We start from the raw sequence: 24,452 nt of genomic DNA, 5'->3' as shown, positions 1-24,452 counted from the left end.
CAAAAAGCTATAAGAGGTTTTTAACACAGAGTTAGAAAATATAGAGGCAACCAGAGTTGAATACCATAACTTTAAATGAAAAATACAGTAGAAGGGATCAATGGCAGAATAAATGAGGCAGAAAAATGAATCAGTGAGCAGAAACACAAATACGGCCAATATTGTGTCTGATTACAGAATTCACGAAAACCAGTAACTTCTGACATCCTGTCTGCAAAGTGGATAGTTAGGCTTCCCCTGTGCATTCATCATGTAGTGCTTTACCTAAAACTATTCATTAGGTACCGAGGATGACCAGACTTAAGTTGCTATTAGCAAGTTGCTATTAGCTCTGGAAATAGAATGATTAGTAATTATCTGCAACATCACAGAATTTATATTCAAGTAAAGAAAACTAAGATAGATATGGACATGCATAGCAGAGGCGCTATTGGGCAGAGAGGTGGGTTAAGAGTAGGCAGCAGGACAGCAAAACCTCCTAGAAGAAGATACAGTTCAGCTGGGAAGTGAAAAAGAATGGCAGTCCCCAGGTTAAGAGGAATCTAAGAGCATTCTGGGCAGAGGAAATAGCATTGTAAACCTCAAGGTCGTGAAATCTTACTACAGGAAAACAAAATTGCATTTCAAATAAACAGCTGTGTTGTTTACCTGGATGTATTAATTGGATATATGCTGTACTCCTTCCTTCTGTATTCTTGGCTAAACAGATAAATGGATGTAGAAAAAATTTACTTTCCACTGCTGTAATATTAAGCCGTGCGATGACCGCACTCTTTCTTTTGTTTAAAGGATTCGGCACGCTGTTCAAAAGAGTAATAAAATTGTATAAATGGCATCAATTATAGATACGGTAAGCATCCCTGGTTTATCGTTACAGCAGAAATAATCACCAGCCCTGAGCACAGGTATAAGAATCAGGCTTTCCTCAAGACTGATCTGATGTTTCATAGCCCTAAGACCACTGTTAGTAAAAGACTCAGTAGCACAGAGAAATAAAATTAAAATTACCAGCTTCCAAGAAGGAAAATGGGGACCTAGGCATTCTGGTCTCCACGGGGCACAAAGAATATATGAAACGAGTAGATTGGGACAGATGGGAAAGGGTTTGCAGGTGATGCTAAGAAGTAATAGGGCGCCATCAGAGACCTGAGCAGGGGAGTGCCTGATTCTTGGCCACAATGAATGAGTCTTTTCTAAACTACTTTAAAAATGGAATGACATGAAGGATAATTCAGGACAGTTGCTTCATGGGAATGCTGCAACATCTTTAACTGAATTTAAGAGAAAGCCTTCCAAGTGGTCTGGAATTTGTACCATAATGACATGTATTGTCACCTTCATTGGACAAGATCTTATGAATCCTGCAAAACTCAATATGGGCAGCAAAGGGTTAAGGACCAATCAATCAATGACCAACTCGATCACTGCCACTAGATTCGATCATAATGGTTATATAACGTATGACATGGAATTCAATACCAAAGTGTCTCTGTGGCATGTCTGGCTCTCGGCATACTCACTATGTAAACTCTTCCATCATCAGAGGCTCATATTCCTTAATTCCTGACCCATTCCACCTCCAGTAGACAAAGTTACTTAACTGGCCAGTAACATTGCAGATCAGCTGGAGCCAGGATCCTGCAAAGGAAGGGATTTTGAATCACAACATTCATGGACTTTTACCTGATCTGCCTAGGTTAATAAATGACTGTTGAACAAAAATTTTAAATTATAGGAAAGCAAAAGGAAGACATGGCCCTTATATCCACCACCAAGAGATAAGCACTATTAGTAACTTTACGTATCTCATTCCTTACCTTTCTGTGTACGTACGCAGTTTTAAAAATGGGGTGTCGTTGTCTACTGTTTGTAATTATCGTACATTGAGAATTTCGGCTCACGTGATTAGCCTTCCAAAATAGGCTATTTCATGACAGTTTACTGTTCCATCACACAGACATACTATGATGAATTCCTTTCCTATTGCTAAACATAATTTGTTTCTGATTTTCCATTATCATGATTAACATTCCAATGAATGTTCCTGTACGTCAACATTGTACATATCCTGAAGTATTTACTCTGAATAAAAATCTGGAAGAATTGAGTTAAAAGAGAGACATATCTTTAAAAGCCAAACACCCTGTCCCAAGGGAGACTACACCAGTCTGCGCTCTGTCCAGCAGTGTATGCAAGAGTCATTTATCCCCGAAAGCCCCAGATACCACGTGTTTTTGGTTAGTCATTGCCAATTGAGAGAAGAAAAAAAATTCCATTTAGATTTTCATCTGCATGTTTTTCATAAGCTTAGTATTCATTTGCCTTTCTTTGAAGAATTGCTTGTTATGGGCTTCCCTGGTGGTGCAGTAGTTAAGAATCCACCTGCCAATGCAGGATCCGGGAAGATCTCACATGCCGCGGAGCAACTAAGCCTGTGCGCCACAACTATTGAAGCCCGTGTGCCTAGAGCCGGTGCTGCACAACAAGAGAAGCCACTGCAGTGAGAAGCCTGTGCACCGCAAGGAAGAGTAGCCCCTGCTCTCTGCAACTAGAGAAAAGCCCACGCAAAGCAACGAAGACCCAACGCAGCCAAAGATAAATAAATAGAACGAATAAAGTTTTAAGAATTGCTTGTTATTCGTAATGGCCATTACTAAGCTGCATTCTCATATTATTAACCTTATGATGGATGGAAGCTCTCTCATTATCGAGGATAGTAACTCTTTATCATACATGAAAACTACCGCAAATATCTTTCAGAGCTTGTTTTCATTTTGTTATTGTTTATGGAAATTCTTTAGTGTATATATTTTTATTATTTGGCCAAATTTACAATTGTTTTATACTACGTCTTCACTATTTTTTTGTTGTTGTTGAAAAGCTCTCTCTCCCATCAAATCAGGAAAATATTCCATGTACTGTTTTCTTTCAGGTATATATGATGTTTGCATTGTTGTATTTTGATTGTTTCAGTTCTTTAATCTGTCTAGAATATAACTTGGGTATGGTATGAGAGAAAGCTTTAACTCAATGTTTTTATCCAAATAGTTGGCTGATAATTCCAGAATCTCTTACTGAATAATAAATCGCTTCCTCAGTTATGTAAGAATTATAAAATAATTATTTGGGACTTTCTAGGTTGATCTGAATGTGTATACTGGTGCCAGGGGTACCACACTCTTAATTATTGCAGTTTTAGGGTAAATATTCATATCATTTAGCTTTTCTTCCCAGTATTATCTTAGTAATCTCAGCATTTTATTCTCCCAGGTGAATTTCAGTATCACTTGACAATTTTGAAGCCCATTCATATTTTTATTGGAATTCCACTAAATCTGTAACTTACTGTTGAGAGTCCATATCTTTACAATTTCCAGTTTTTCATACAGGAAAAACACACATCCTTATTACAGTTTTTCTTAAATTTGTGTTTCTTGAGAGATTGTTTTTATTATTGCTCCCTTTGGAGCTTTTTTGGATTTTTTTTATCCCAGTTGCCTAACTCTCCATGAATTTTTAATACCACAGATATACACTATATCTATTGATTTAGATTTTTCCACCTCCTAAGAACCAATTTTCTCCCCATTGCCGACAACATCTCCCCATCCCTTTAAGAATGTATGCTTTAAATCTCCCAGTTTTTTGAGATTTATAGGTCAGAGTTTGTGGGGGTTTTGTCTGGTTGGCTTTTTCTTCCTTATAAATCCAATATAATTCTTACAGGTTTTGCTAAGCTATCTTATAGACATCTCTATGGCATTTACTGTTGCAAATAGGATCTCTTTTCCCATTGTTTTCTTGGTTTTTGCTAAATAAGTCTAATATTTTAGAATATTAATTTTATATCTGGTCAATACAATCATATTTGTAGGTACCTCATTATATGATCTGAAAATAATGCAGTTCTTTTCTCCCCTACAGTCAGCATGCCTTGGTTCTTTTATCTTTGCATTAGTGGGCACTTCTGGAACATGTTAAGGCCTAGACCTGTAGAAGGTTTAACACTATGTAGTGTTTCACCGTTAAAAATGTTGGTGACGATTGGTTTGAACTGATGTTATTGAGTGCAGAAAGTATCCCTCAATTCCTATTTTTCTAAGTCATTTTAGTGGTAATTAATATGAAATCTTATCAAATAAATGTCTGATTATAGGATACTCATATGCCCCGGTGATCAGGCCTCTGATATATTAAAGGCCTCTGATATATTAAAGTGATATATTAAAATTATTATTTCCTAATATAAACTTATTTTTAGATTTGTAGATCAAATCTAGGCTTTAGAGCTCTAAGTATACATTCCTCGAGCATGCTTTCTCAACAGGGCAAAATGTGTTTCTTGGCGAGGAGAGCAAGAGAAGCTTAGCCATTGCAATGGTTTGTGGCCTTTCAAAGTGCCATAGTGCATATCTGGGTATTAAATATCTGAGAAACTAAAGAGGAGTATTAGGGAAAAAAATGGCTTGTTAGGCGCTACAGGGGAGCAATAATGGGGAAAAAAGGGTTGAAACGCTGCTCTGGATTCTACGGGACAATATTTAAAATTTTCACATCTTTGTTCACATCTATGAAGGTCTTGATGTTACTTTCCACCACGAAGAACAACTTGGCCAAGTACAGAATTCAGAGGTCACAAATTTTACCTTCTAACCTCTGTACATTTGCTCTTTGTCTTCATGCAGTTACTATTACAGAATTCTATATGCCAGCCTGATTTTTGATCCTCTGATACAAAAATCTGCTTTTATGTTTGGACCAGTGGTCTCCAACAGAACTTTCAGCGTTGGCAAAAATGTTCTATAGTTGTTGTGCTGTCTCATATGTAGCCAGTAATCACATGTCACTCTTCAGCCCTTGACTGAGGGACTAATTTTTAATTAAACTCAATAAATTTACTTAATTTAAATTTACACGTATGTAGCCACACATGCAAATTTACACGTATGTAGCCACACATGCCTATCATATTGCATAGCTTAGGTCTGAATGCTCATCATGTTACATCTTTATTATTAAAATGAACGTTATCACTAACTTGGAAAAATAATTCTCTAGAATAACTCTTTTTGGCCTGTAGTCCTATTCTTCTACCTAAAAGCTTAACTCTGATCATAAGAAATCCATCCTGCACCAAGTAAGATACATTTCTTATTCCTAGGCCTACTGAACTTGGTCTTTGTTTTTCTTAAGATTTAAGATTTTTTTTGATGTGGACCGCTTTTAAAGTCTCTATTGAAGTTGCTTCTGTTTTATGTTTTGGTCTTCTGGCCGCGAGGCATGTAGGATCTTAGTTCCCCAACCCGGGATCGAACCCGCACCCCCTACGTTAGAAGGCGAAGTCTTAACCACTGGACGGCCAGGGAAGTCCCTGAACTTGCTCTTTGGCTGATGGCTTCACAAGTAATAAGTGTCCATAGGAAACTAAGGGTGGGCCAATCAGACATGGCTAGATGTTTGCCATAAGAGGCAAGAAATCCAAAGAAACATTTAAGACATAATCTGTGCCACTTCCCCTCTAACTTTAGATATATACCCACTAAACAGCTTAGGTTGTGTGCAGTAAAGGTACAGTTTACCTTAATCTCGAGTGCAACAAATACTGATTTCAGCATATCCTGATTGTAGCCCACTTACCCAAGACCACTTCTATCGTCTCATTAGCTGGACTCACAATCTCAGGTCTCTTGTTCCTGGATTTCACTGAAAGAAAAACATCCATAAGGTCTCTCATAGACCAGAATCTCAAGTGATGACCACACTTGGCAAAATATACCAAAAATATACTACAAGGCATCTGGCCGATACTCCCTCTACTGGCCAAAGCATATATAGCAGGAAACAGAAGGCCAGAGGTGAAGGTAGGAGGCTGACACAGAGACCACAGCAAAACCCACCGAGTTGGCCCTTCTGAACCCAGAGTTTGGTGCTGCAAAAAAAACCCCACACATCACCAGGCCCTGGGGCTCCAGACAAGTGCCCCTCTTCATGCAAATCAGGAGAAACGAGTCGTTGTGGAAAGGGACTTCCCTGGATGGAGCGTTATTAACCAGAAGGCCATCTAGTGGTAGACATGCTTGTACTTAGTAATTTTCACAATGACCCAAGAGTGAAAGCCACAATTACTGAAGAATACCAACCATTTTGGCATAATTTATTAAAATAAGCATAAAAATACTAAGGAGCTCCAGAAATTAATCTGACCTATCTGGGGCCAAGCCTGAGAAACTATGAATTTGAATGCCCAGTATTTATTCCGCCACAGTCAAAAAAAAAAAAATGTTAGCTCCATCAGGGCAGGATACTGTCTGCTTTGTTCCCTAATGTATACCTAGAACAGTGCCTGAAACATAGTAGATGCCCAATAAATATGTATAAATCCACCTTTAGAAGAAAACAAAATACAACCTCACATCTGATTAAGTATATTATTTCTACGTAAGGGATCAGAAAGGATGGCAGGAAGTATTTTAAACCCATTTGACCTATTTTTAAAACTCTGTAGTGCCCTGTTTTCCCTAAAATTTGGTCTGCTGGTCTGGTTGCAGTACCCCAAGGAAAACAAATCAGAGCTACACAGTGACCAGCGAGGGGCTGGACGGTTGTGATTCAAGGACTCCTGAAATTTACGAGTCATTGATGCTTTTAGGATGTAGGGAAGGAATTGATTCTGAGACAATAAAATTAACCTTTGAAGAAAAAATGAATTATTGTAGAATTGAGAAAACATAGCTCTCTGAAAAGTGGTCATAATCTGGGTTTACCTGGGATAGGCCCTGTTTATCCCTGTTGCCCCAGAGTAATTACTGATAGAGACTGCTCTGACTTTCAAAGTCCTGGTTCAACTAACTCTATTCTTTTCTTACTGAAAGCTTAGAAAACCCTGGTATTTACAGAAAGGTTGAGCATTCTGCCCATCCCCGGGGTAACTCGTAGGAGGGCCTTGGTTTTATTTTGTTGTAGTTTTTAATACGAAATATGGTTAATAGAAGCCTCAGGAAAACTAACAAGAATCATCACCACGCACCTACTCATTTCTCATCTGTTTGGCCCCAGGCACAGGACCGCAAGCTGAGCACACTTGATCTCTCACTTTTGCAACAAGCTTGGAAGCAAGCTTGGAAGCTTGAATTTTCTTACAGAGGAGGAAACAGTCTTAGAGAAGTTAAGTGACTGGACTAACAGAGACCTTGTGCCAAAGTTCATTAGCATCCATCCATCACACCAGTGATGGCTAGACACTCAGACTGCCCAAGCGAGGGATCTCAGAACTGTCGTTCCTCCAGTGCCTCTCCAGAGAACCCTCTGGAGAAGCAGCTCTAGCCAGGCCAAAGAACGTGCCTCCGAGTGCAGCTGGAACACATAGCTCACCCTTGTCTGTTGGATCGGCACTGCCTCCGAAGTAGGAATGAGAAACACATACAGAGCACGTCACAACAAAAACTAAACTAAAGCCAGGTGACCTCTGGCAAGTCATCAAGCTTCTCTTGGATTTAGTCCCTCCACAGACAGTGAAGGTGATATTAGAGTGATGGTCTCTGGGCCTTCCTGGATTGAAAATCCTAGGATTGGAGCTCTGACTCACCTAGAGTAATGAGTTTTATCGCCCGGGTGACATGATACTGCTTTCCCAAGTGTGTGTAGGATGCGTGACACGTATAGTGCCCATTATGCGCCGTAGTCACATTCGTGATGATGAGCTTATTTGTTATTCCAACAAAGTTTATATTGTCAAGAAGTAGAGGTTTGCAGTCCTAAACAGAGGGAAAGGAAGGAAGTATTGAAAACCAGTTATTCGTATTTATATTCGTACGTATATGAATAGAAAGGTTCCTTGCATACAAGTTTTAATATTGCATTTTTTTTGCAAAGTCATAATTACATTTTTATGGCTATGAGGCTTGAACTTTGAAGACAAGCGAAGACAAACTTACTCTGCAAGAGAAACACATTTGAGGAAAGAATGCTAACACCATAGCTGCTTAGTAATGCTATACTTCCATTCTTCACTGATATTATTTTGTATTTTGTAACCTCTACAAGATGACTCTCCGTGTAAGCTCCAACAAGCCAGGTAGATCAAAGATACCAGAATATGATGTATTCCGGGGAGTGCTGGCCAATCGCCTTTCAGACAGTTAGAGAAACCACTAGGTTATCCAAGGACCACTTAATGTTTGTAATAAAACACAAAATAGTATACTTCATAACGAATAGTTATTTCTTAAAAACTCTAAATCTATAATCATCCTTATCTTTAAACATCTTTTATGCCTACTATACTTTTCTCAGCTCTACCTTATTAAACAAAAATGACGTATTTTTAGTTAAGCTGCAAATTAAATGTGTACAGTCTTAAAACCTTTTAAAAACATCCTATTAAATTTCACCACTCAAAGGCAAAATAATAATAATATGCCAAAGGAAAAAGCGCTTTGCAGAGTCATCCTATTGTCTGTGATAGAAAACTGTTTTATCTGCTAGATGAGTAGAATGCCATATGTAAGATAAAATTACCTTATACCACTGTATTTGGGGTAACTCATTGTTTTCATCTCTGAAAAAATCCAAATAAGGACATACAAGTTGTCCATCTCCTGGAATCAGTAGTCTCTGTGTAAATACGGCTTGTGAATTGTAACACAAGTTAGGCTCATGCTGTACAAACTCTGCAGCTATTTTAGTTTTGAGGCAGTAAGTTGAATTGCTAAAATAAATCAAAACAGGTTTATTAGCAGATTTTTCCATCCTTAACTATTGCAGGTACACACAACGCACGCTTGTAACATTAATTCCTTTCTTACCTCACTGCACAGTGGTAATATCCTGAATCCTCTACTTCAGCAGGAACAAACCAAAGTTTATCTTTGTGCTGATGAATCCTGGAGTCTCTCTCGGTAGATACAGGTGTCTTGCTGTCATTTTTATACCAAATTATAGGGCCTTTGTGTTCACTTAGGATAAGAGGACATGAACGAGCATCAATTTCATGTGCAGACGAAACTAAAATAACTTCCTCTTCACGTGCCACACATTTATCTTTAAAAGGGAGAAAGGGAAAGTCATTTCTATAAGAAATTAGTCAATGTTTCTTAATGTAATATCTAAATATAAACACACCAACTATTAAATACATTGATTTGTGTTATACGTGAGAGTGTCAGTAGCCTTATGATTAAGAGAGTCATCTTGGAAGTCTAAAAGATTTCTAGTCAAATCCAGGATGTCACTTACTACTTGTGTCCTTGAGCAAGTTATTTAACCTCTCTCCTCCCCTCTTTACTCAGCTAAAACTTGAGGATAAGGTAGCAGGAAAAGATGGCTGCTTCAGTAAAAAGATGGAATAACCGTTATTTACCCTCCCCCTGAACAACTAAAAAATGCACAAAGTAGATGAAATAACAATGTTCAAGACATCGAACGTCAGGGAATGAAGGACACAAAGGAGGCGAGCCCTAGGGTTTTCCCAAACTACTGTGTAGAGAGCAATTCTAGGCCACGACATTGCTGGGAGGAAATGTAGGCAAAACCCAGTGTTCTCTCTTGAGTTGAGGAGATGGAGCAGGGAATCCAGGTCAACCAAGAGAGTGGAGGGCAGAGTACCAGCGAGATTCCAGCTGTACACAGAGAGTAAGCAAGCTTTGGAGGTCTACAGGATCTCCCTCAAGTTTTCAGCTGAGTATCAATTAGCAGAAGCATGAAAGAAAGCTCCCCAAGGCCAGAGTGAAAATTGCCACAAGAATTAGAGTGGATAATACCCGGAGCGCACACATGCCGGGAATGGTGGCTGTTCTCAACAGCCAGAATGGACAATCTTATCAGTCATGGGGCACCAGGTAGAGAACCCAGAAGGGTTTTGTCTCGGTAGATGGAGCAAGTTAGGCCTAGAATAAACCTTGTTCCGCTCCTGACTTACAAAGCTTCAAAGCAAGACCTAAAAGGATCAACTATTTCCAAGTAACAACCCTGTGAAAGAACAAAGCTCAAGAACGTTTTTAGTAATAAAAAAATATCCAATGCCCAACATGGTAAAATCTACAATATCTAGCATCCAATCAAAGATTACTAGGCATGCAAAGAGGCAGCATAATAAAGAGAAAAAAAATCAGTCATATCAAAACTGACCCATAAATGACACAGATAATGATGGAAGAAATTAAAATAGTTATTATCACTGTGTTCCCCTAGTTCAAGGGGCCAGATCAAGCATGTTGAGTAGAGAAATGAAAGAGATTATTTTAAAAATCCTAAATCAAACCCCTAGAGATGAAAACTATAATGCTGGCTTAAAAAAAAAAAATGGATGTGATTAACGGCAGGTTTGACACGGCAGGAAAAAAAGCTTAGTGAACTGCAAGATATAGCATTAGAAACTCTTCAAAACTAAACAGAGAGAGAAAAATAACAGAATGAAATAAACAGGATTCTAGTTAGCCGCAGGACAACTTCAATACATGTGATAAGAATCCCTGAAGAACAGGAGAGGTGGGTTGAACAGGAAAGATAGTTGAAGAAATACAAGTTGAAATTTTTCACGATTTTACGAAAATGATGTAGCCACAGACCCCAAAATCACAATAAAACCCAAGGATAAGAAGCATGAAGAAAAGCACACCAAACAAAGACAAAAATGATGCAGCCTTCTCGCCAGAAACAATACAAGCCAGAAGAGGGCAGAATAAAGATAAGTACTAAAAGGAAAAACATCATCTACCTAGAATTCTATATCCAGGGAAAGTACCTTTCAGAAATAGAGGCAAAATAAAGACTTTTTCATATTTATAAAAGCTACAAAAATTATCACCAATACACCTGTACTGCCAAAACATGTAAGGAACTCCTATAGAAAGAAAGAAAATAGCATCGGATGAAAAATGAATCTACATAAACGAATAAATAGCACCAGAAATGTTCACTACATGGGTGATCATAAAATAATTTTTCTTATTATTTAAATCTCTTTAAAAATAACAGAATATTTAAAGCAAAAATAATGTCTTTTGAGATTTATAACATATAAAGAAGTAAAATGTATGGAAACAATAAGGCAAAGTTCAGGAAGGGAGAAGCAGATATATACTGTTTTATGTTTTTTATACTATTTGTGAATTGGTATAGTATCACCTGAAGGTAAACAGTGATAAGTCATAGATGGATACCATAAGCACTAGAGTAGTTATTTTTTAAGTTATTAATATAAGCCAACCCAGAAGACAAAATAAATCATGAAAATTCTCAATCCAAAAGGCAGCAAAAAAGAGAAAACACGTAACAAAGAATTAATGGTACAAGGTGAAAATAAAACCAGATCCTAAAATAAAACCCAAACATATTATCATATTTTTTTCATGGTCTAAAGGCAGAGATAGACTGGATAAAGAAAGAAGGATCCAACTATATGCTAACATACACACGAACTCACACATAAACACACTTTAAGTGTAAAGACACAAATATGTTAAAAGTAAAAACGGGGAGGGGAGAGAAATAACACCAATCAAAAGAAAGTTTGAACGTTTATTATTATCAGTCAAAGTAGATTTGACAGTGAAAAATATTAACAGGGATTAAAAAGAGTCATGAAATTATGATAAAGGAGTAATTTGTCAGGAGGTACACAGTAACCCTAGACATTTACTCACCTACTGACAGTGCTTCAAAATACATGAAGCAAAAACTGATAGAATTGCAAAAAGAAATAGAGAAACCCACAATTATAGTCTGAGATTTCAACAGTCTCCTCATAATAATTGGTAGAACAAGTACAACAATTAGACAGAAAATCAGTAATGATATAGAAGATTTGAACAACACTATCAACCAATTTGGCATAATCGATATTTACAAAAACTCCTACCCGACAACAGCAGAATACACATTCTTTTTAACTGCACACAAAAGAACGTACCAAGATATACTATATTCCTGCTTATAACCCAACAGTCAACAAATTTAAAAGAATTCAAAGTATATTCTCTCTTGACAATGAAATTAAATTAGAAATCAGTAACAGAAAAATATCTAGTAATTCACCCATGTATTTAAAAGCTGAAAAAAACCCAACCAACCAACAAACAAAAAAATCACCCATGCATCAAAGAAGAAATAAAGGGGACTTCCCTGGTGGCACAGTGGTTAAGAATCCACCTGCCAATGCAGGGGACACGGGTTCGAGCCCCGGTCCGGGAAGATACCACATGCCTCGGGACAGCTAAGCCCATGCACCACAACTACTGAACCTGTGCTCTAGAGCCTGTGAGCCACAACTACGGAGCCCACGTGCCACAACTACTGAAGCCCGCATGCCTAAATCCTGTGCTCCGCAACAAGAGAAGCCGCCGCAACGAGAAGCCCGTGCACCACAGTGAAGAGTAGTCCCTGCTCGCCACAACTGGAGAAAGCCCAAGCACAGCAACAAAGACCCAACGCAGCCAAAAATAAATAAATCAATTTAAAAAAAAAGAAGAAATAAAGGAGGAGATTAGGAGATAAGTCTTTTGACCTGAATGATAAAGAAAACACAACATATCAAAACATACGGCATGAAAAGGAAACAATACTTAGAGGAAAATTGATAGCACTAAATGTCTGTATAAGAAAAAAAATCTCAAATGATGACTTTAGATTCCACTTAAGAAATTTTTTTTAAAAATTACACCCTAAGTAAGCAGAGGATAGTAATAGATCCAGGAGAAAAATCAATGAAATGGAAAACAAAAACAATAGAGAAAAAAATCAAAGATACCAAAAGCTAGTTCTTTCAGAAAAATCAATAAAATGGATAAATCTCCTGCCATACTGAGCAGGAAAAAAAGAGAGGTGACATCTCTCATTAAAATGATTTTAAAAGAGTAATGAGGAAATATTATGAACAGCCTAATGCCAATAAATTCAACAACTTAAAGGAAATGGGCAAATTCCTTGAAAGTACAGACTATAAAATCTGCCTGAAGAAGAAACAGATAACCTGAATAGCCCTACAGGTATTAAAGAAACGGAAAGTGTAGTTAAAAACCTCCCAACAACAAAAAAAATCTCAGGCCTAGATGGCTTCACTGGTATATTCATAGACGGCCCAACACCAGTTTTACACACACTCTTCTAGAAAACTGAAGAGTCAGTAACACTTCCCAGTTCACTCTATGAGGTCAGTATTATTCTAATTCCAAAACCAAACAAAGACATTCCAAGAAAAGAAAACCACAAAACAGTCTTCATCATGAACATAGATGCAAAATTTCTTTAAAATATCTTAGCAAATTGAATGCTACAATATATCAAAAAAGGACAGTGCATTATGATGTACACAACATCCCCCCCCCAAAAAAAAAACCACAATAAAACAAAACTAGGAATAGAAGGGAACTTCCTAAAGCTAATAAAGGACAGCTATAAAAACCTTACAGCTGTCATATACAAGATTAGAAACAAGGTAAGAATGTCCACTCTAACCCCTTCTATTCAACATTGTATTGGAAGATCTAATTAGTGCATTAGGCAAGAAAAAGAAATGGCATACGGATTGAAGAGAAAAGTAAAATGTCTTTATTTGCAGACAACATGATTTTCTATACAGAATATGCTAGGAAATCTACCGAAGACCTAGAGGGTTTGTAAGTTGTAGGATACAATATGAATATGCAAATTTGAATGTGTGTGTATATATTACCTAAGAACAATTAGAAACTGGATTTTTTAAAATGCCTTTTACAATAGCATCAAGATATGAATAATTTAGGATAAACGTGACGAAAGATGCATCAGACTGATCCAATGAAAATTACAAAATAAATTTATTTAAATAAATTTTAAGAGCTAAAGAAATGAAGACGTCTATACTTTGTTCATTGATCAGAAGACTTGATATTGTTGAGCTGCCCCGTTCTCTCCAAACCAATTAATACTCAATTCAATATTATCTCGATTGTGATGCTGGTTTCAGGCGTGGATATGTATGTCAACACATCAAATTGTATACCTTAAACATGTGTGGTTTATTGTATGTCTATTATAACCTCAATAAAGCTATTTAAAAACAGAATGGAAATAAAAGTGGCTAGGCACTCAGCAAGGTACCTGCACTGATGGAGGACTGGTAAGTATTTAGCTCCGAGGAGTAACAGTAGCAATTACAGTGATAAAAGAGTAAACCTTAAGGTCACAGCTCAACACACTCTCCTATTTATCTGGGGTTTGCTCCACCACTCCATCAAAACTGTTCTGATCAAAGTCACCTATGACTTTTAAGTTGCTAAATCAAATCGACAACTCTCGGACGTCATCTTACTTAGCACATCTGCACTGGACACGTGTTATTCTCATCCCTGAAACACGTTCTTCACTTGGCTTTCAGGACATTTGGCTGGTTCTCCTCCTACCTTTCAGGCCAGTCTTTCACTGGTTCTTGGATGAATGGAAGCCTGACCACCCATCCCTGGAGGGCTGCAGGGTTCACTCCTTGAAGTTCTGTTCTTTTCTAACCACACTCACTTCCCAGGTAGACCCATCTAGTCTCAGGGTTCTGATAGCAGCTGCTTGCCAAGGTCTCCAATTTTATACTTCCAACCCCTGGCTCCAGACTGCTTAGTCAACATCTCTGTTTAGACATCTAATGGACGGCTAACTTTAACATGTTCAGTGTGAACACGTGACCTTCCCCCCTCCCATCAATGGCAACTCCACTTTGCCTGCGCTTGGGCTGAAACCCTTAGTCATCCTTGATTCTTCTCTGTTTCTCACACCCACATCCAATCTGTCTGCAAATCCTGCTGGCTCTGTCCTCAAAGTATATCCAAACTCTGACGACTCACTTCTCCTTGTCACCCTTGAATAAGTTACCATCATAGCTTGCCTGGATTGCTGTAATGGCCTCCTAACTGGCCTCTCTGTTTCTCCCTTTGCCTCCCTAGGATCTGTTCACAGTATAAGAACCAGAATGAGCCTTTAAGTTATGGAAATTCCCTGGCGGTCCTGTGGTTAGGACTGCACACTTTCACTGCTGAGGGCCCGGGTTCGATCCCTGGTCGGGGAACTAAGATCCCACAAGCCACACGGCGTGGCCAAAAAAAAAAACAGAAAGGAAAGTTAGATCACCTCTCTGGTTTTAAACAGGGAACCTACACAGTCTTCCCACCTCAGAGTACAAGCCAAGATCCTTAGAAAGGTCTACAAGGTTCTCTACACAGTCAAACCTCCACCGCCCCCCATTACCTGAATGACCTCACCCCGTATCACATCCCTCACCATTCCCTCTGCTCCAGCCACAGCAGATTTCAGCCCCTGGAACATGCCAGTACTCCTGGCCTCAGGGCCTTGGTACATGCTGCCTAGAATATTTCCCCACCCCCAACCTGATCTCTATGACCTTGGGCTCTTAACCTCACTGGGCTTCAGTTTCCCAATGTATAAATGAGAGAATGAAAAGTAAAGATCTTGAAAGGACATCCAGCAATACAGTTCTGTGACTTGGGCATCCACAGACACATGTAAGAAAAATGACTCTGTTCAGCAAGGTACTTCATGTATTCTAAATAACAGATTTTCTTAGCAGACGGGAACACAAGGAAATGCTTAACTCACCAGCCTCCAGAGAAGAAGTCAGTAGAGCTATGAAACAAACAAGTCTGAATAATACTTTCATATTTTCCTGGAGAAACAGAGGAATGAAAGAAAAATTTTAAATGTTACTATTCCCCCAAACATCTCTAAAACTACACACACGGACTCCCCCCCGGTCCCACCCTTACCCGCAAGTCACACTGATGGGTTAGTCTCCCTACATCACTTATGTGATCATGCTTCTGGACGCAAACTGGGGAAAAGGGGAGTGAAGATTTTTAACAGAACTGGGGACAAACTCACACAAGATGAACAAAACTTCCATCAACTGTCCCAACGTTCATTTCCATTTAACTTTCCCCCAAATCTAATCTATGCTACACCCAAAATAGACTACCCACTGGACCCTAAACCATCTTGCCTCTACTTACATGGATGTGTTCCCCACCTGGAATGTACCCACTGCCAGGACCCACTTGCAAAGTCTCCCCATACTTCCAGATCCTGCAAAAGCTCACACCTTCGCCTTATAAGGTAAGACACTAAACCGTTTGTACGAAATGGTATAGCTGCATAGAAATGCACCAGAAAGCCTAAAAGAAATAATAACAATATATCATAATTGGGTTGCTTCTTGTGGTTGGTTGGTTTGCCCCTTCTCTGGGGCTTGCTGGGGCTTTTTATCTAAAATTTCTATAATAAGCATGTATTAATCTTATCACAGAGCAAACCAAAAATATAAACAAAACCTCCACAGCTCCTCTGAGTGGTTTAGAAGCCATACTAACATAGCAGCAGCTACAACAGGTATTGGTCAGCCATAGGGCTACATGTTAAACTGAGGTCCTGGTAACCTCGCATTTCCGTTTCCTAACACTCTGTCCATGTACTTGGCAGGGGGCGTAATCAGATTAGGCGTTTGACTGATGCTGGAAGGAAAGCACGCCCGTGGCTTTATCCATAAAATATCCCTAAAATAATATCAATTGAAACAGGAAAAACGCACTCCATTTTGCCTACCTTTCTAAAGTTCTCAGGCCCAAATTAAGTTAATGTTCAGTACGGCCCCCTTTACCTTTTTGCACGTTCCTGTTCAGTGCTCCTGAAGGGGGACCTGACAACTACATGCAATGAATTCCAATCTCGTGCTTCCAATGAACTTATGCACAAGTCTATTCAACAACCTATGAATTCCTAGTATTCCACGGGCCTCAAACCAAACTCATTCTCCGCACCAGCCATGCTCCCTACCTCAGCGACACGGACAGCACTGCCACACTCCCACCCACCCAACGAGAGACCCAGGCTCAGTGACCCCGACACCCGCCATCCCCAGAGCTGTTCTCACCAGCCCTGAACAGTCCGGCTCCGGAGATCAACAAACCAGCCCGGTTCACTCATACCCGCTGCTGATGCCTCTTTAGCTCAACAATCACTGGTTCCTTCCTGGATTAATTATGCCAGCTAGCTCCTTATCAGTCTCTCTGCCTATGGACTTACTGCTTCTATTCAATCCAGGGATCTTACAAACTCATAGCTACCAAGTGATCGGTTCAAAGCGCCTTCACCGGCTCCCCAGTGCACCCCAAACAGTCCGCACCCCTCAGCAAAGCACACAGGTCCTCTGTGCCGAGGCTCTGGCTGCTCAGCCCTCCACCTTCCTCTCCCCATGTCCAGTCCATACGTCAGCCTTCACCTTGCCCAGTTCTCCAACCTCAGAGCCCTTGCCTTTGCTATTCCCTCCACCCTTCACCTGGTGGTGAAGGTACCTCCCCACCCAGCAGGTCTCAGCCGGGGTCACCCTCCTCCCACCAGCTCCGGGGAGCCCCCAGAACCCTTGCCTGGCCAGACCGTCTTTCTCTGGACCCCTGCAGCAACCTGTGTTAATGCCTTCGCACTTTTCACTGCAGTTACCCCAGGACAGGGAGCCTCACGGGGACAGGAACCGTGACCCGCCTATCACTGCACTCACAGCTTCCAGAACTGTGCTGGGAACTCAGAAGCCCTTGATAAGTGCTCACAGAATGAGTGAAAAAATGAACTAAAGAAACAGCTATCCCCTCGACCCGACCGCAGGGGCAATGTCCAGGGCAGACCGCATAATTTCATGCTTCAAAAAAAAGCTGTCCTTTTCATTTTACAGAAGATGAAATTTGCCTATATTCTTTTCTGTAGCCGTAAGTTAATCGCAAACACAAAATATCTTAACTAAGACATCACAAACCCAGATTCTAATAACATGCAATCATTTGAATATTAGCTGGAAAATGTTCTACTTAAGAAGTGGTATTAAAAGGTATAAAAAAAGGGACAACGTGCTTTTTAAATACAGGCATACCTCGTTTTATTGCGCTCCGCTTCACTGCACTTTGCAAATACTGTGTTTTTTAACAAATGGAAGACTTGTGGCACCCCTGCATCGAGCAGGTCCATCGGCACCATTTTTCCAACAGCACCCACTCACTTCAAGTCTCTGTGTCACATTTTGGTAATTCTCGAAATACTTCAAACTTTTTCATTACTATTATGTTTACATTCATCTGTGATGAGGGATCTTTGATGTTACGGCTGTAATTTGTTTTGGGGGCACCACGAACCACATCCATATGAGACAGCAAATTTAACTGACAAATACTGTGTGTGTTCCGACTGCTCCACCATGTGGCTGTACCCCCAACTCTCTCCTTGGGCCTCCCTAGTGCCTGAGACACAACACTATTGAAATCAGGCCAACTAACAACCCTACAATGGCCTCTAAGTGTCCAGGCAAAAGGAAGAGTCAATCAATGTGGCAAATTTCAGTGTCGTCTTACTTTGAGATTGCCGTGGCCACCTCAACCTTCAACAACCACCACCCTGAGCAGTCAGCAGCCACCGACATCCAGGCCGGACCCTCCACCAGCACAAAGATGATGACTCGCTGAAGGCACAGATGACCGTGAGCATTTTTTAGCAATGAAGTATCTTTTAGTGAAGGTATGTACATTGCTTTCTTGGACATAACGTTATTGCTCATTTAATACACCGCAGTATGGTGTAAACATAACTTTTGTATGCACTGGGAAACAAAAATTTCGTGTGACTCACTTTATTGCAATATAAGCTTTACTGTGGTGGTCTGGAACCAAACCCACAGTATCTCCGAGGTGTGCCTGCAAATGCAGGGAAAAAGAAGACAATCTAAGCGTGAGAGACACCCCCAATCGCATTCTCCTCCGTTTACCCCCAGCATGAGGGCAGTGAGCCCTATACCTGATTCAAGCCTCTAAACCTTCCTCAGAGCCATGAGACCACGTTCCTTAAGTATCCTGTAATTCTGACATTTTACTCACATAAATTAGCCTTCTCCCAAATTAGTCTAGATTAAGAGTATTATCATATTTACCTTGAACCTGTATTCAGATTATTAAATAAGATGGGAGGCTTTGACGTCTTGCAGTCTGGCTTATTAACTATTTCTGTAACCCTGAGGAGGTGTGTTTTAAATTTCTATGATAGAAGGAAGTAAATAAAGGGTTAAAACATTTCCCGATTACCTGTTCCGGGCCAATCCATGACTCACATTAGTTTATTAAAGACACCACAAAATCAGCTGAACTCTGCCAGGTGTTCGTTCATTTAGTCACAAGCTCTGGCTTGTTCAATGAGTGGGCCGGGGAGAAGACAAGGAAGGTGCCAGGCTGAATTCATACAGAGTGTGTCTGGAGATGTAATTCCAAATTAATTGTGGGCAAACAACGTTTAAGAATTGCAAGTCCAAGGACGGTGTGACCTTGGACACAATTCCTCCTGAGCCTCGGTTTCCTCGTCTGCACAGTTGGCAATGGGCTGGGTGACTATAGACCCCTTCCTATCTAATAGTCCATAAAATGCAGGAGCCCGGCCCCAGGGGTCCAGGTTTTACTTCACCTGCCCTGGAACTGCTCTGGGAAAAAAGCAGGGGGGGGTGAGAGAAGCCCCTTCCCCTCAGCAGGGGACCTTCCGAATCCCTGTCAGTCTCCAGGATCCTAGGGCAAGGGGTTTGGCTCCAGGCCATGGGATGGGGGTTAAGAGTCCCATGAGTGTGGACAGTGTAGAGAAAGCAGGTAAAGACGTACCATCCAAGGCCAAACTAAACAAAAAAATGAACAAAACCCCCCGTATGTCCCCAAACAATACAAAATTCCAAGGGTGAAGCCAAACCTGACTAGCCTTCACCCTGCCAGTCCTTGAAAAGCTGGGCAAATCAGAAAATCCCTCAACGACATTTGTGTTCTGCTGTATACCAACATATACAGCCTGTACACCAGGCTGTATGTGCTAGTGCCAGGGACAAAAATAATTTTTAAAATTCAAAATAAATAAAGTGAAATACAAAACAAGAAGCCGCTCTTCAAGATGGTCACAGTTCAGCCGTCAGCCACGTGTGATCACACAATACATCCCACACAGCCATCAATGGCACGCTGGATAAAAGTTCAGCCTCTGTGTCGCAGCTCCCCCTTTGGACAAAATGGGGATGATGATAACAGTATTTGTCCTTGAAGGCTGTGATTAAGGGAGTTGTCACACATGAAGGGTTTAGAACATTGTCTGGCAAATGGTCACACTCCGAATTAGCTATTATAAGTCACCCATGCTCTGATGAGAGATGTAAGTTCTGGTAAAATGTTCTCGGATATCCATTCATTTCTTGATTCATTTGCTGCCAAATCAACACCTGTATATTGAAGATCTACTACATGCCTGTGTGTACACTTGGTCCTGGGAACAAAATTAGGAATAACGACTCAGGGGCTCGAGGAGCTCACCAGCCAGCAGGGAGAATGGACATGTCTGCAGAGTTACACCACAATGCGGGACTGACTGTCCATGGGGAGAGAGATGCCCCGGGTAGGAGGAAAGATAGGGCCTAACGCGCCCTGAAGGAGGGCTTCTGGACCAGGTGAGCCTCACGGTGGGGAGAGCATGGGGGATATTCATCATGTTCCATAGCATAAATCAAAGGTGAGGCACCGGGAATTCCCTGGCGGTCCAGTGGTTGAGACTCCGCGCTTCCACTGCAGGGAGTGCAGGTTCGATCCCTGGTCGGGGAACCAAGATCTCATGTGCTGGGTGCGGCCAAAAAAAAAAAAAAAAAAAAAAAGGTGAGGTGCCAAGAGGCAAAGCTGGAGAGATGGAAAGTGCCCAGGACACGAAGAGGCTTGCTGAGCAGTTGGGACTGCCATTTGTAGGTGGCAAAACAATCACGTAATGGTTTTAAGCCACAGAGTGGTATACGATCAGATTTTCATCTTTTAAGGAAATGTTGGCACCCATGTGGAATATAAACAGGAGAGGTGTCTGGGGAAGGGCTGTAGATGAGCAGGGATGCAGGTATGAGCAGCCAGCAGTGACAGACAGACGGAAGGGGGCATATCTGAGTCCCACTCAGAGGCAAGCCAGAGAAGGGGTCTGGGACCCACCGGCCCTGATTCCCTCAGGTGGGACCAGCAAGGGCAGGGCAGGTGAGGAGGGCAGGTTCCAGCACCCACACAGCCGAGGAGATGCCTGGGGGTGTCACTCACTGCACTACCAGCCTGGGTCTCCTGAGACCATGTAACAGAAATCGAGAATTCGATTGTGAGGTGGAAATTCAGTGACGTGGACATGGAACCCGGGATGATCTGGAATTGAGGCAGCTCAGACCTGCACTGGGAGCCACCATGACATGGTCACAGCTGAAGCTGAGGGGGAGGCAACCCTGAGAAACCGGGTGAGCAGTGCTGCTTTTTTTTTTTTTTTTTTTTTTTGTGGTACGCGGGCCTCCCACTGTTATGGCCTCTCCCGCTGCGGAGCACAGGCTCCGGATGCGCAGGCTCAGCGGCCATGGCTCACGGGCCCAGCCGCTCCGCGGCATGTGGGATCTTCCCGGACCGGGGCACGAACCCGCGTCCCCTGCATCGGCAGGCGGACTCTCAGCCACTGCGCCACCAGGGAAGCCCAGCAGTGCTTCTTAATGGCTTCACAGACCCCTTCAGAAGTCAGATAAAACCACGGAGCTGTCCCAAAGAAAAATGTACCGCCAAAACCAAAATATTTTGTATACAATGGGAAATAGTCCAGAACTACCTGAAACAGGGTGGAGGACTTCAGCTGTTGACGAGAAAAGGCCGGCAGGCCCCTGGGGTGAATCAGCCCAGTAACTGTGGAGGAGGCCTTGTCTCGTAGGAAGTGACCGGCTCCTTAGGAAGGAGTCACCATCTTCAGGGGGCGCATCTACCTGGGGAAGGAAATGCACACACGGGCATGAGCTGGAACAAGGAACGTCAAGTCCCCGACCACCACACAGATCTCACGGGGTCCAACAAAACAAAACAGGCTTACAAAGGTGAGTCACCTGTTTAAAGAGCACGTGTCCCACAGTCCTTTGAGAAAATCAAGTCAGGGGTGAAGAATACAGAGGCGGACAACCCCTAGTTTTGTTTTTTTTTTTAATTTTTATTGGCGTAAAGCTGCCTTACAATGTTGTGTTAGTCTCTGCTGTACAGCAGAGTGAATCAGCTCTACGTAAACACATATCCCCTCTTTTGGATTTCCTTTCCATGTAGGTCAGCATAGAGCGCTGAGTAGAGCTCCCTGTGCTATCCAGTAGGCTCTCATTAGTTATCTATTTTATACGTAGTATCTATAGTGTCTGTATGACAACCTCTAGTTCGTTTTGATTAAACGCACACACCTGGCACTTTGCTGCACACAGGGATGAGTGAAGCCACCTCTTAACGCACCTGGCCACTTAACGCAACTGGAGAATAATGCTCAGGGAAACACGCCAGAGGCAGGAAAACCTTCCAGGCCCTGCTTAGTAACAGTCATCCCCTCAGAATCTTCACTCTTCCTTTGCACCAAGCATATTAACACACTGGCATTCCACATTACATAACTTAAGATAACTTCTAAAAAGCTGAGCTGGGAATGCCCTACTGTGACGTCCTCTAGACGTTTCACCATTCATTCCCTGGTTTTGCAGTTTCCTTTTAGAGTTTTGGAGTGTCATATTTTTTTCTCAGGTCTGAATCATTTCCTTAGGCCTCTGAGAAGCTTGTAAGGCCTCAGCATAAGGCCTTTTAATGCCCAGTGGATAAAACAGCCTAATTCAATGCCAAACATTCTCCTTAGACTAAATGTGCCAAATGCCACCCTTGTTATTCACTTTGGACTTAAGAGAAAGTACAGGGCATCCCATCAAGGTGTCAGAGCTCGTCATCATGAATCATAACAGGATACAAGATCAAAGACAAGCCTCCCAGATATTCCCGTCTGCAGGCCCCGCAAAGGGCCCTCCCCACCTCCAGTCGTGTGGCCCAGAATGACCGCAGCTGATGGCAGTCCCGTGGACGACGTCTGGGAGAAATTAACAGACTGGGGGAGGGGTGGACGGGCAAGCGGACCAGATTTGTTTGGAAGGTCCAGGAAACCTTCCGCGGGGAAGGACACCCCACAGCCCTCTAACCACTTTCCTGCCTTGATGCAGTGATGCCTATGCTATGTATGAAGTTTCCCAGACTTGCTAACATCCTCTCCATAGCAGCTTCCAGCTGATGTGCAGGGGTGCAGCAGTGCACTGAGGTACCCCACTGCCCGACGCAGGGCCGTCGTGGGGGGCCTGGGTCAACAGGCCTCGGCTACTCACCCCACCTCCAGCAGCCTGGCCCGCTCACGACAGTGCACCGTGGAGTGGAAACACAAGGCGCGACTTTCTACGACGCTCGCTGCAAAAGCGAGCCCTTGTGAGCTCCCCAAGTCCAGCTCCCGTTGCTTTTTGGTGACACCGTTTGGAAACTAGTACATCACAGCATGCCTATGCGGTACATGGAACATACCTAGAAAGCTAGTGGCTTATTAAAGACAAAGTGAAAGTACAAATGTGAGGCATAGAGCAATTTCCTCCTAGACCCAGAATGAGAAACTTCAATGTGAGCTAATTTAGAAGAACAGAGATTAAGCATCAGAATTTACAGTGAGCGTATTGGCCCCAACCAAAGCCCCCCTTCTGGGAAGGACTGACTTTATCCATAGCGCCTTCCTGTCACTGCAAGAAGTTCCACACCCAGTGCAGACAAAGGAAAAGAGACATGGGGGTGGGGTGCTGTCATGAGAACCCGAGGGATTGCCACAAGTCCCAGAGCCCCCGTGAAGGGCGGGGCAGGGCACTTGCTCCTAGTTTGTGGCCACAGAGCATCTATTAAGGCCTTCTTATTCTTGAGGAATTTCCTTCTTGTTTCTAAGGAATTTCCTTCGCGTTTCTGAGGAACTCCCCCTCTGTGACTCTTGCCTTCCAGGACAGAAGCCACGCAGAGGACTGAGGTGGTGCACAGCAGATGCACCCCAGATGCATGAAGACATACTGTTGCGTGGGCCCAGGGTCCGGGCTGCACCGTCCCACACAGGGTCTACAGGGGGCCGTGCCCAGTGGGGCTTGAGCAGTTTCTATCTACAGTAACCTCCAAGCCTGACTCCCTGGCATGCCCCCAGCTCCATCCCATACTGTGAGGGCCCTGAGTGTACATACAGGCAGACATCCTCCCGTCTGGCCCTGGCCACTCCGCAGACCAGGGAGGCCCTCAGGCAGTGGAGTCCCCAGTGGACAACCCAGGAAAGAGGGTTGCACACGCCTTGGAATCCAAGTCCAGGTTATCTGGGCAGGGAATTCCAGGGCTCTTGGGCCCCTGGACCATCCTCTCGGCCCTACAGACTCCTAGCCGTGCCGAGGCCAGCAGCCGGCTCTGAGAAACAGAACAGAACCCTCCAAAGTACAGGGCCTGGGTGGGATCTCTCCTGCCAGGTCTAAGGGAGGTTTCTGGAGAGACATGACAACACTAGGGGGCCCCATCCTCTTCCAGGGACCTTAAGTAGCAGAGCCCCGCCTCCTAAAT

General features: G+C 42.3%; 1 protein-coding gene across 9 annotated transcripts in view; it reads right to left on the bottom strand.

Moving 5' to 3' along the window:
* Nucleotides 1–24,452, bottom strand: part of IL1R1 (interleukin 1 receptor type 1) — a 161,848-nt gene that overhangs the window by 11,654 nt on the left and 125,742 nt on the right. For 8 of the 9 annotated variants that reach the window (XM_032651991.1, XM_032651992.1, XM_032651990.1 and 5 more), the window contains 8 exons: nt 21,649–21,799; nt 15,580–15,646; nt 8,805–9,039; nt 8,518–8,707; nt 7,586–7,754; nt 5,638–5,703; nt 1,521–1,638; nt 649–800 (listed from right to left, as the gene is read on the bottom strand). In XM_032651991.1, coding sequence (XP_032507882.1) covers nt 649–800; nt 1,521–1,638; nt 5,638–5,703; nt 7,586–7,754; nt 8,518–8,707; nt 8,805–9,039; nt 15,580–15,640 — 991 coding nt within the window. In that variant the 5' untranslated portion in view covers nt 15,641–15,646; nt 21,649–21,799. Of the gene's footprint in view, nt 1–648; nt 801–1,520; nt 1,639–5,637; nt 5,704–7,585; nt 7,755–8,517; nt 8,708–8,804; nt 9,040–15,579; nt 15,647–18,943; nt 19,048–21,648; nt 21,800–24,452 lie in introns of all 9 variants that reach the window. The other variant, XM_032651995.1, reaches the window with a different exon arrangement.

This window comes from Phocoena sinus, chromosome 13, assembly GCF_008692025.1.
Source record: "Phocoena sinus isolate mPhoSin1 chromosome 13, mPhoSin1.pri, whole genome shotgun sequence".
NCBI classification, from domain to species: Eukaryota; Metazoa; Chordata; class Mammalia; order Artiodactyla; family Phocoenidae; genus Phocoena; species Phocoena sinus.
This window is presented reverse-complemented; position numbering and strand designations above follow the sequence as displayed.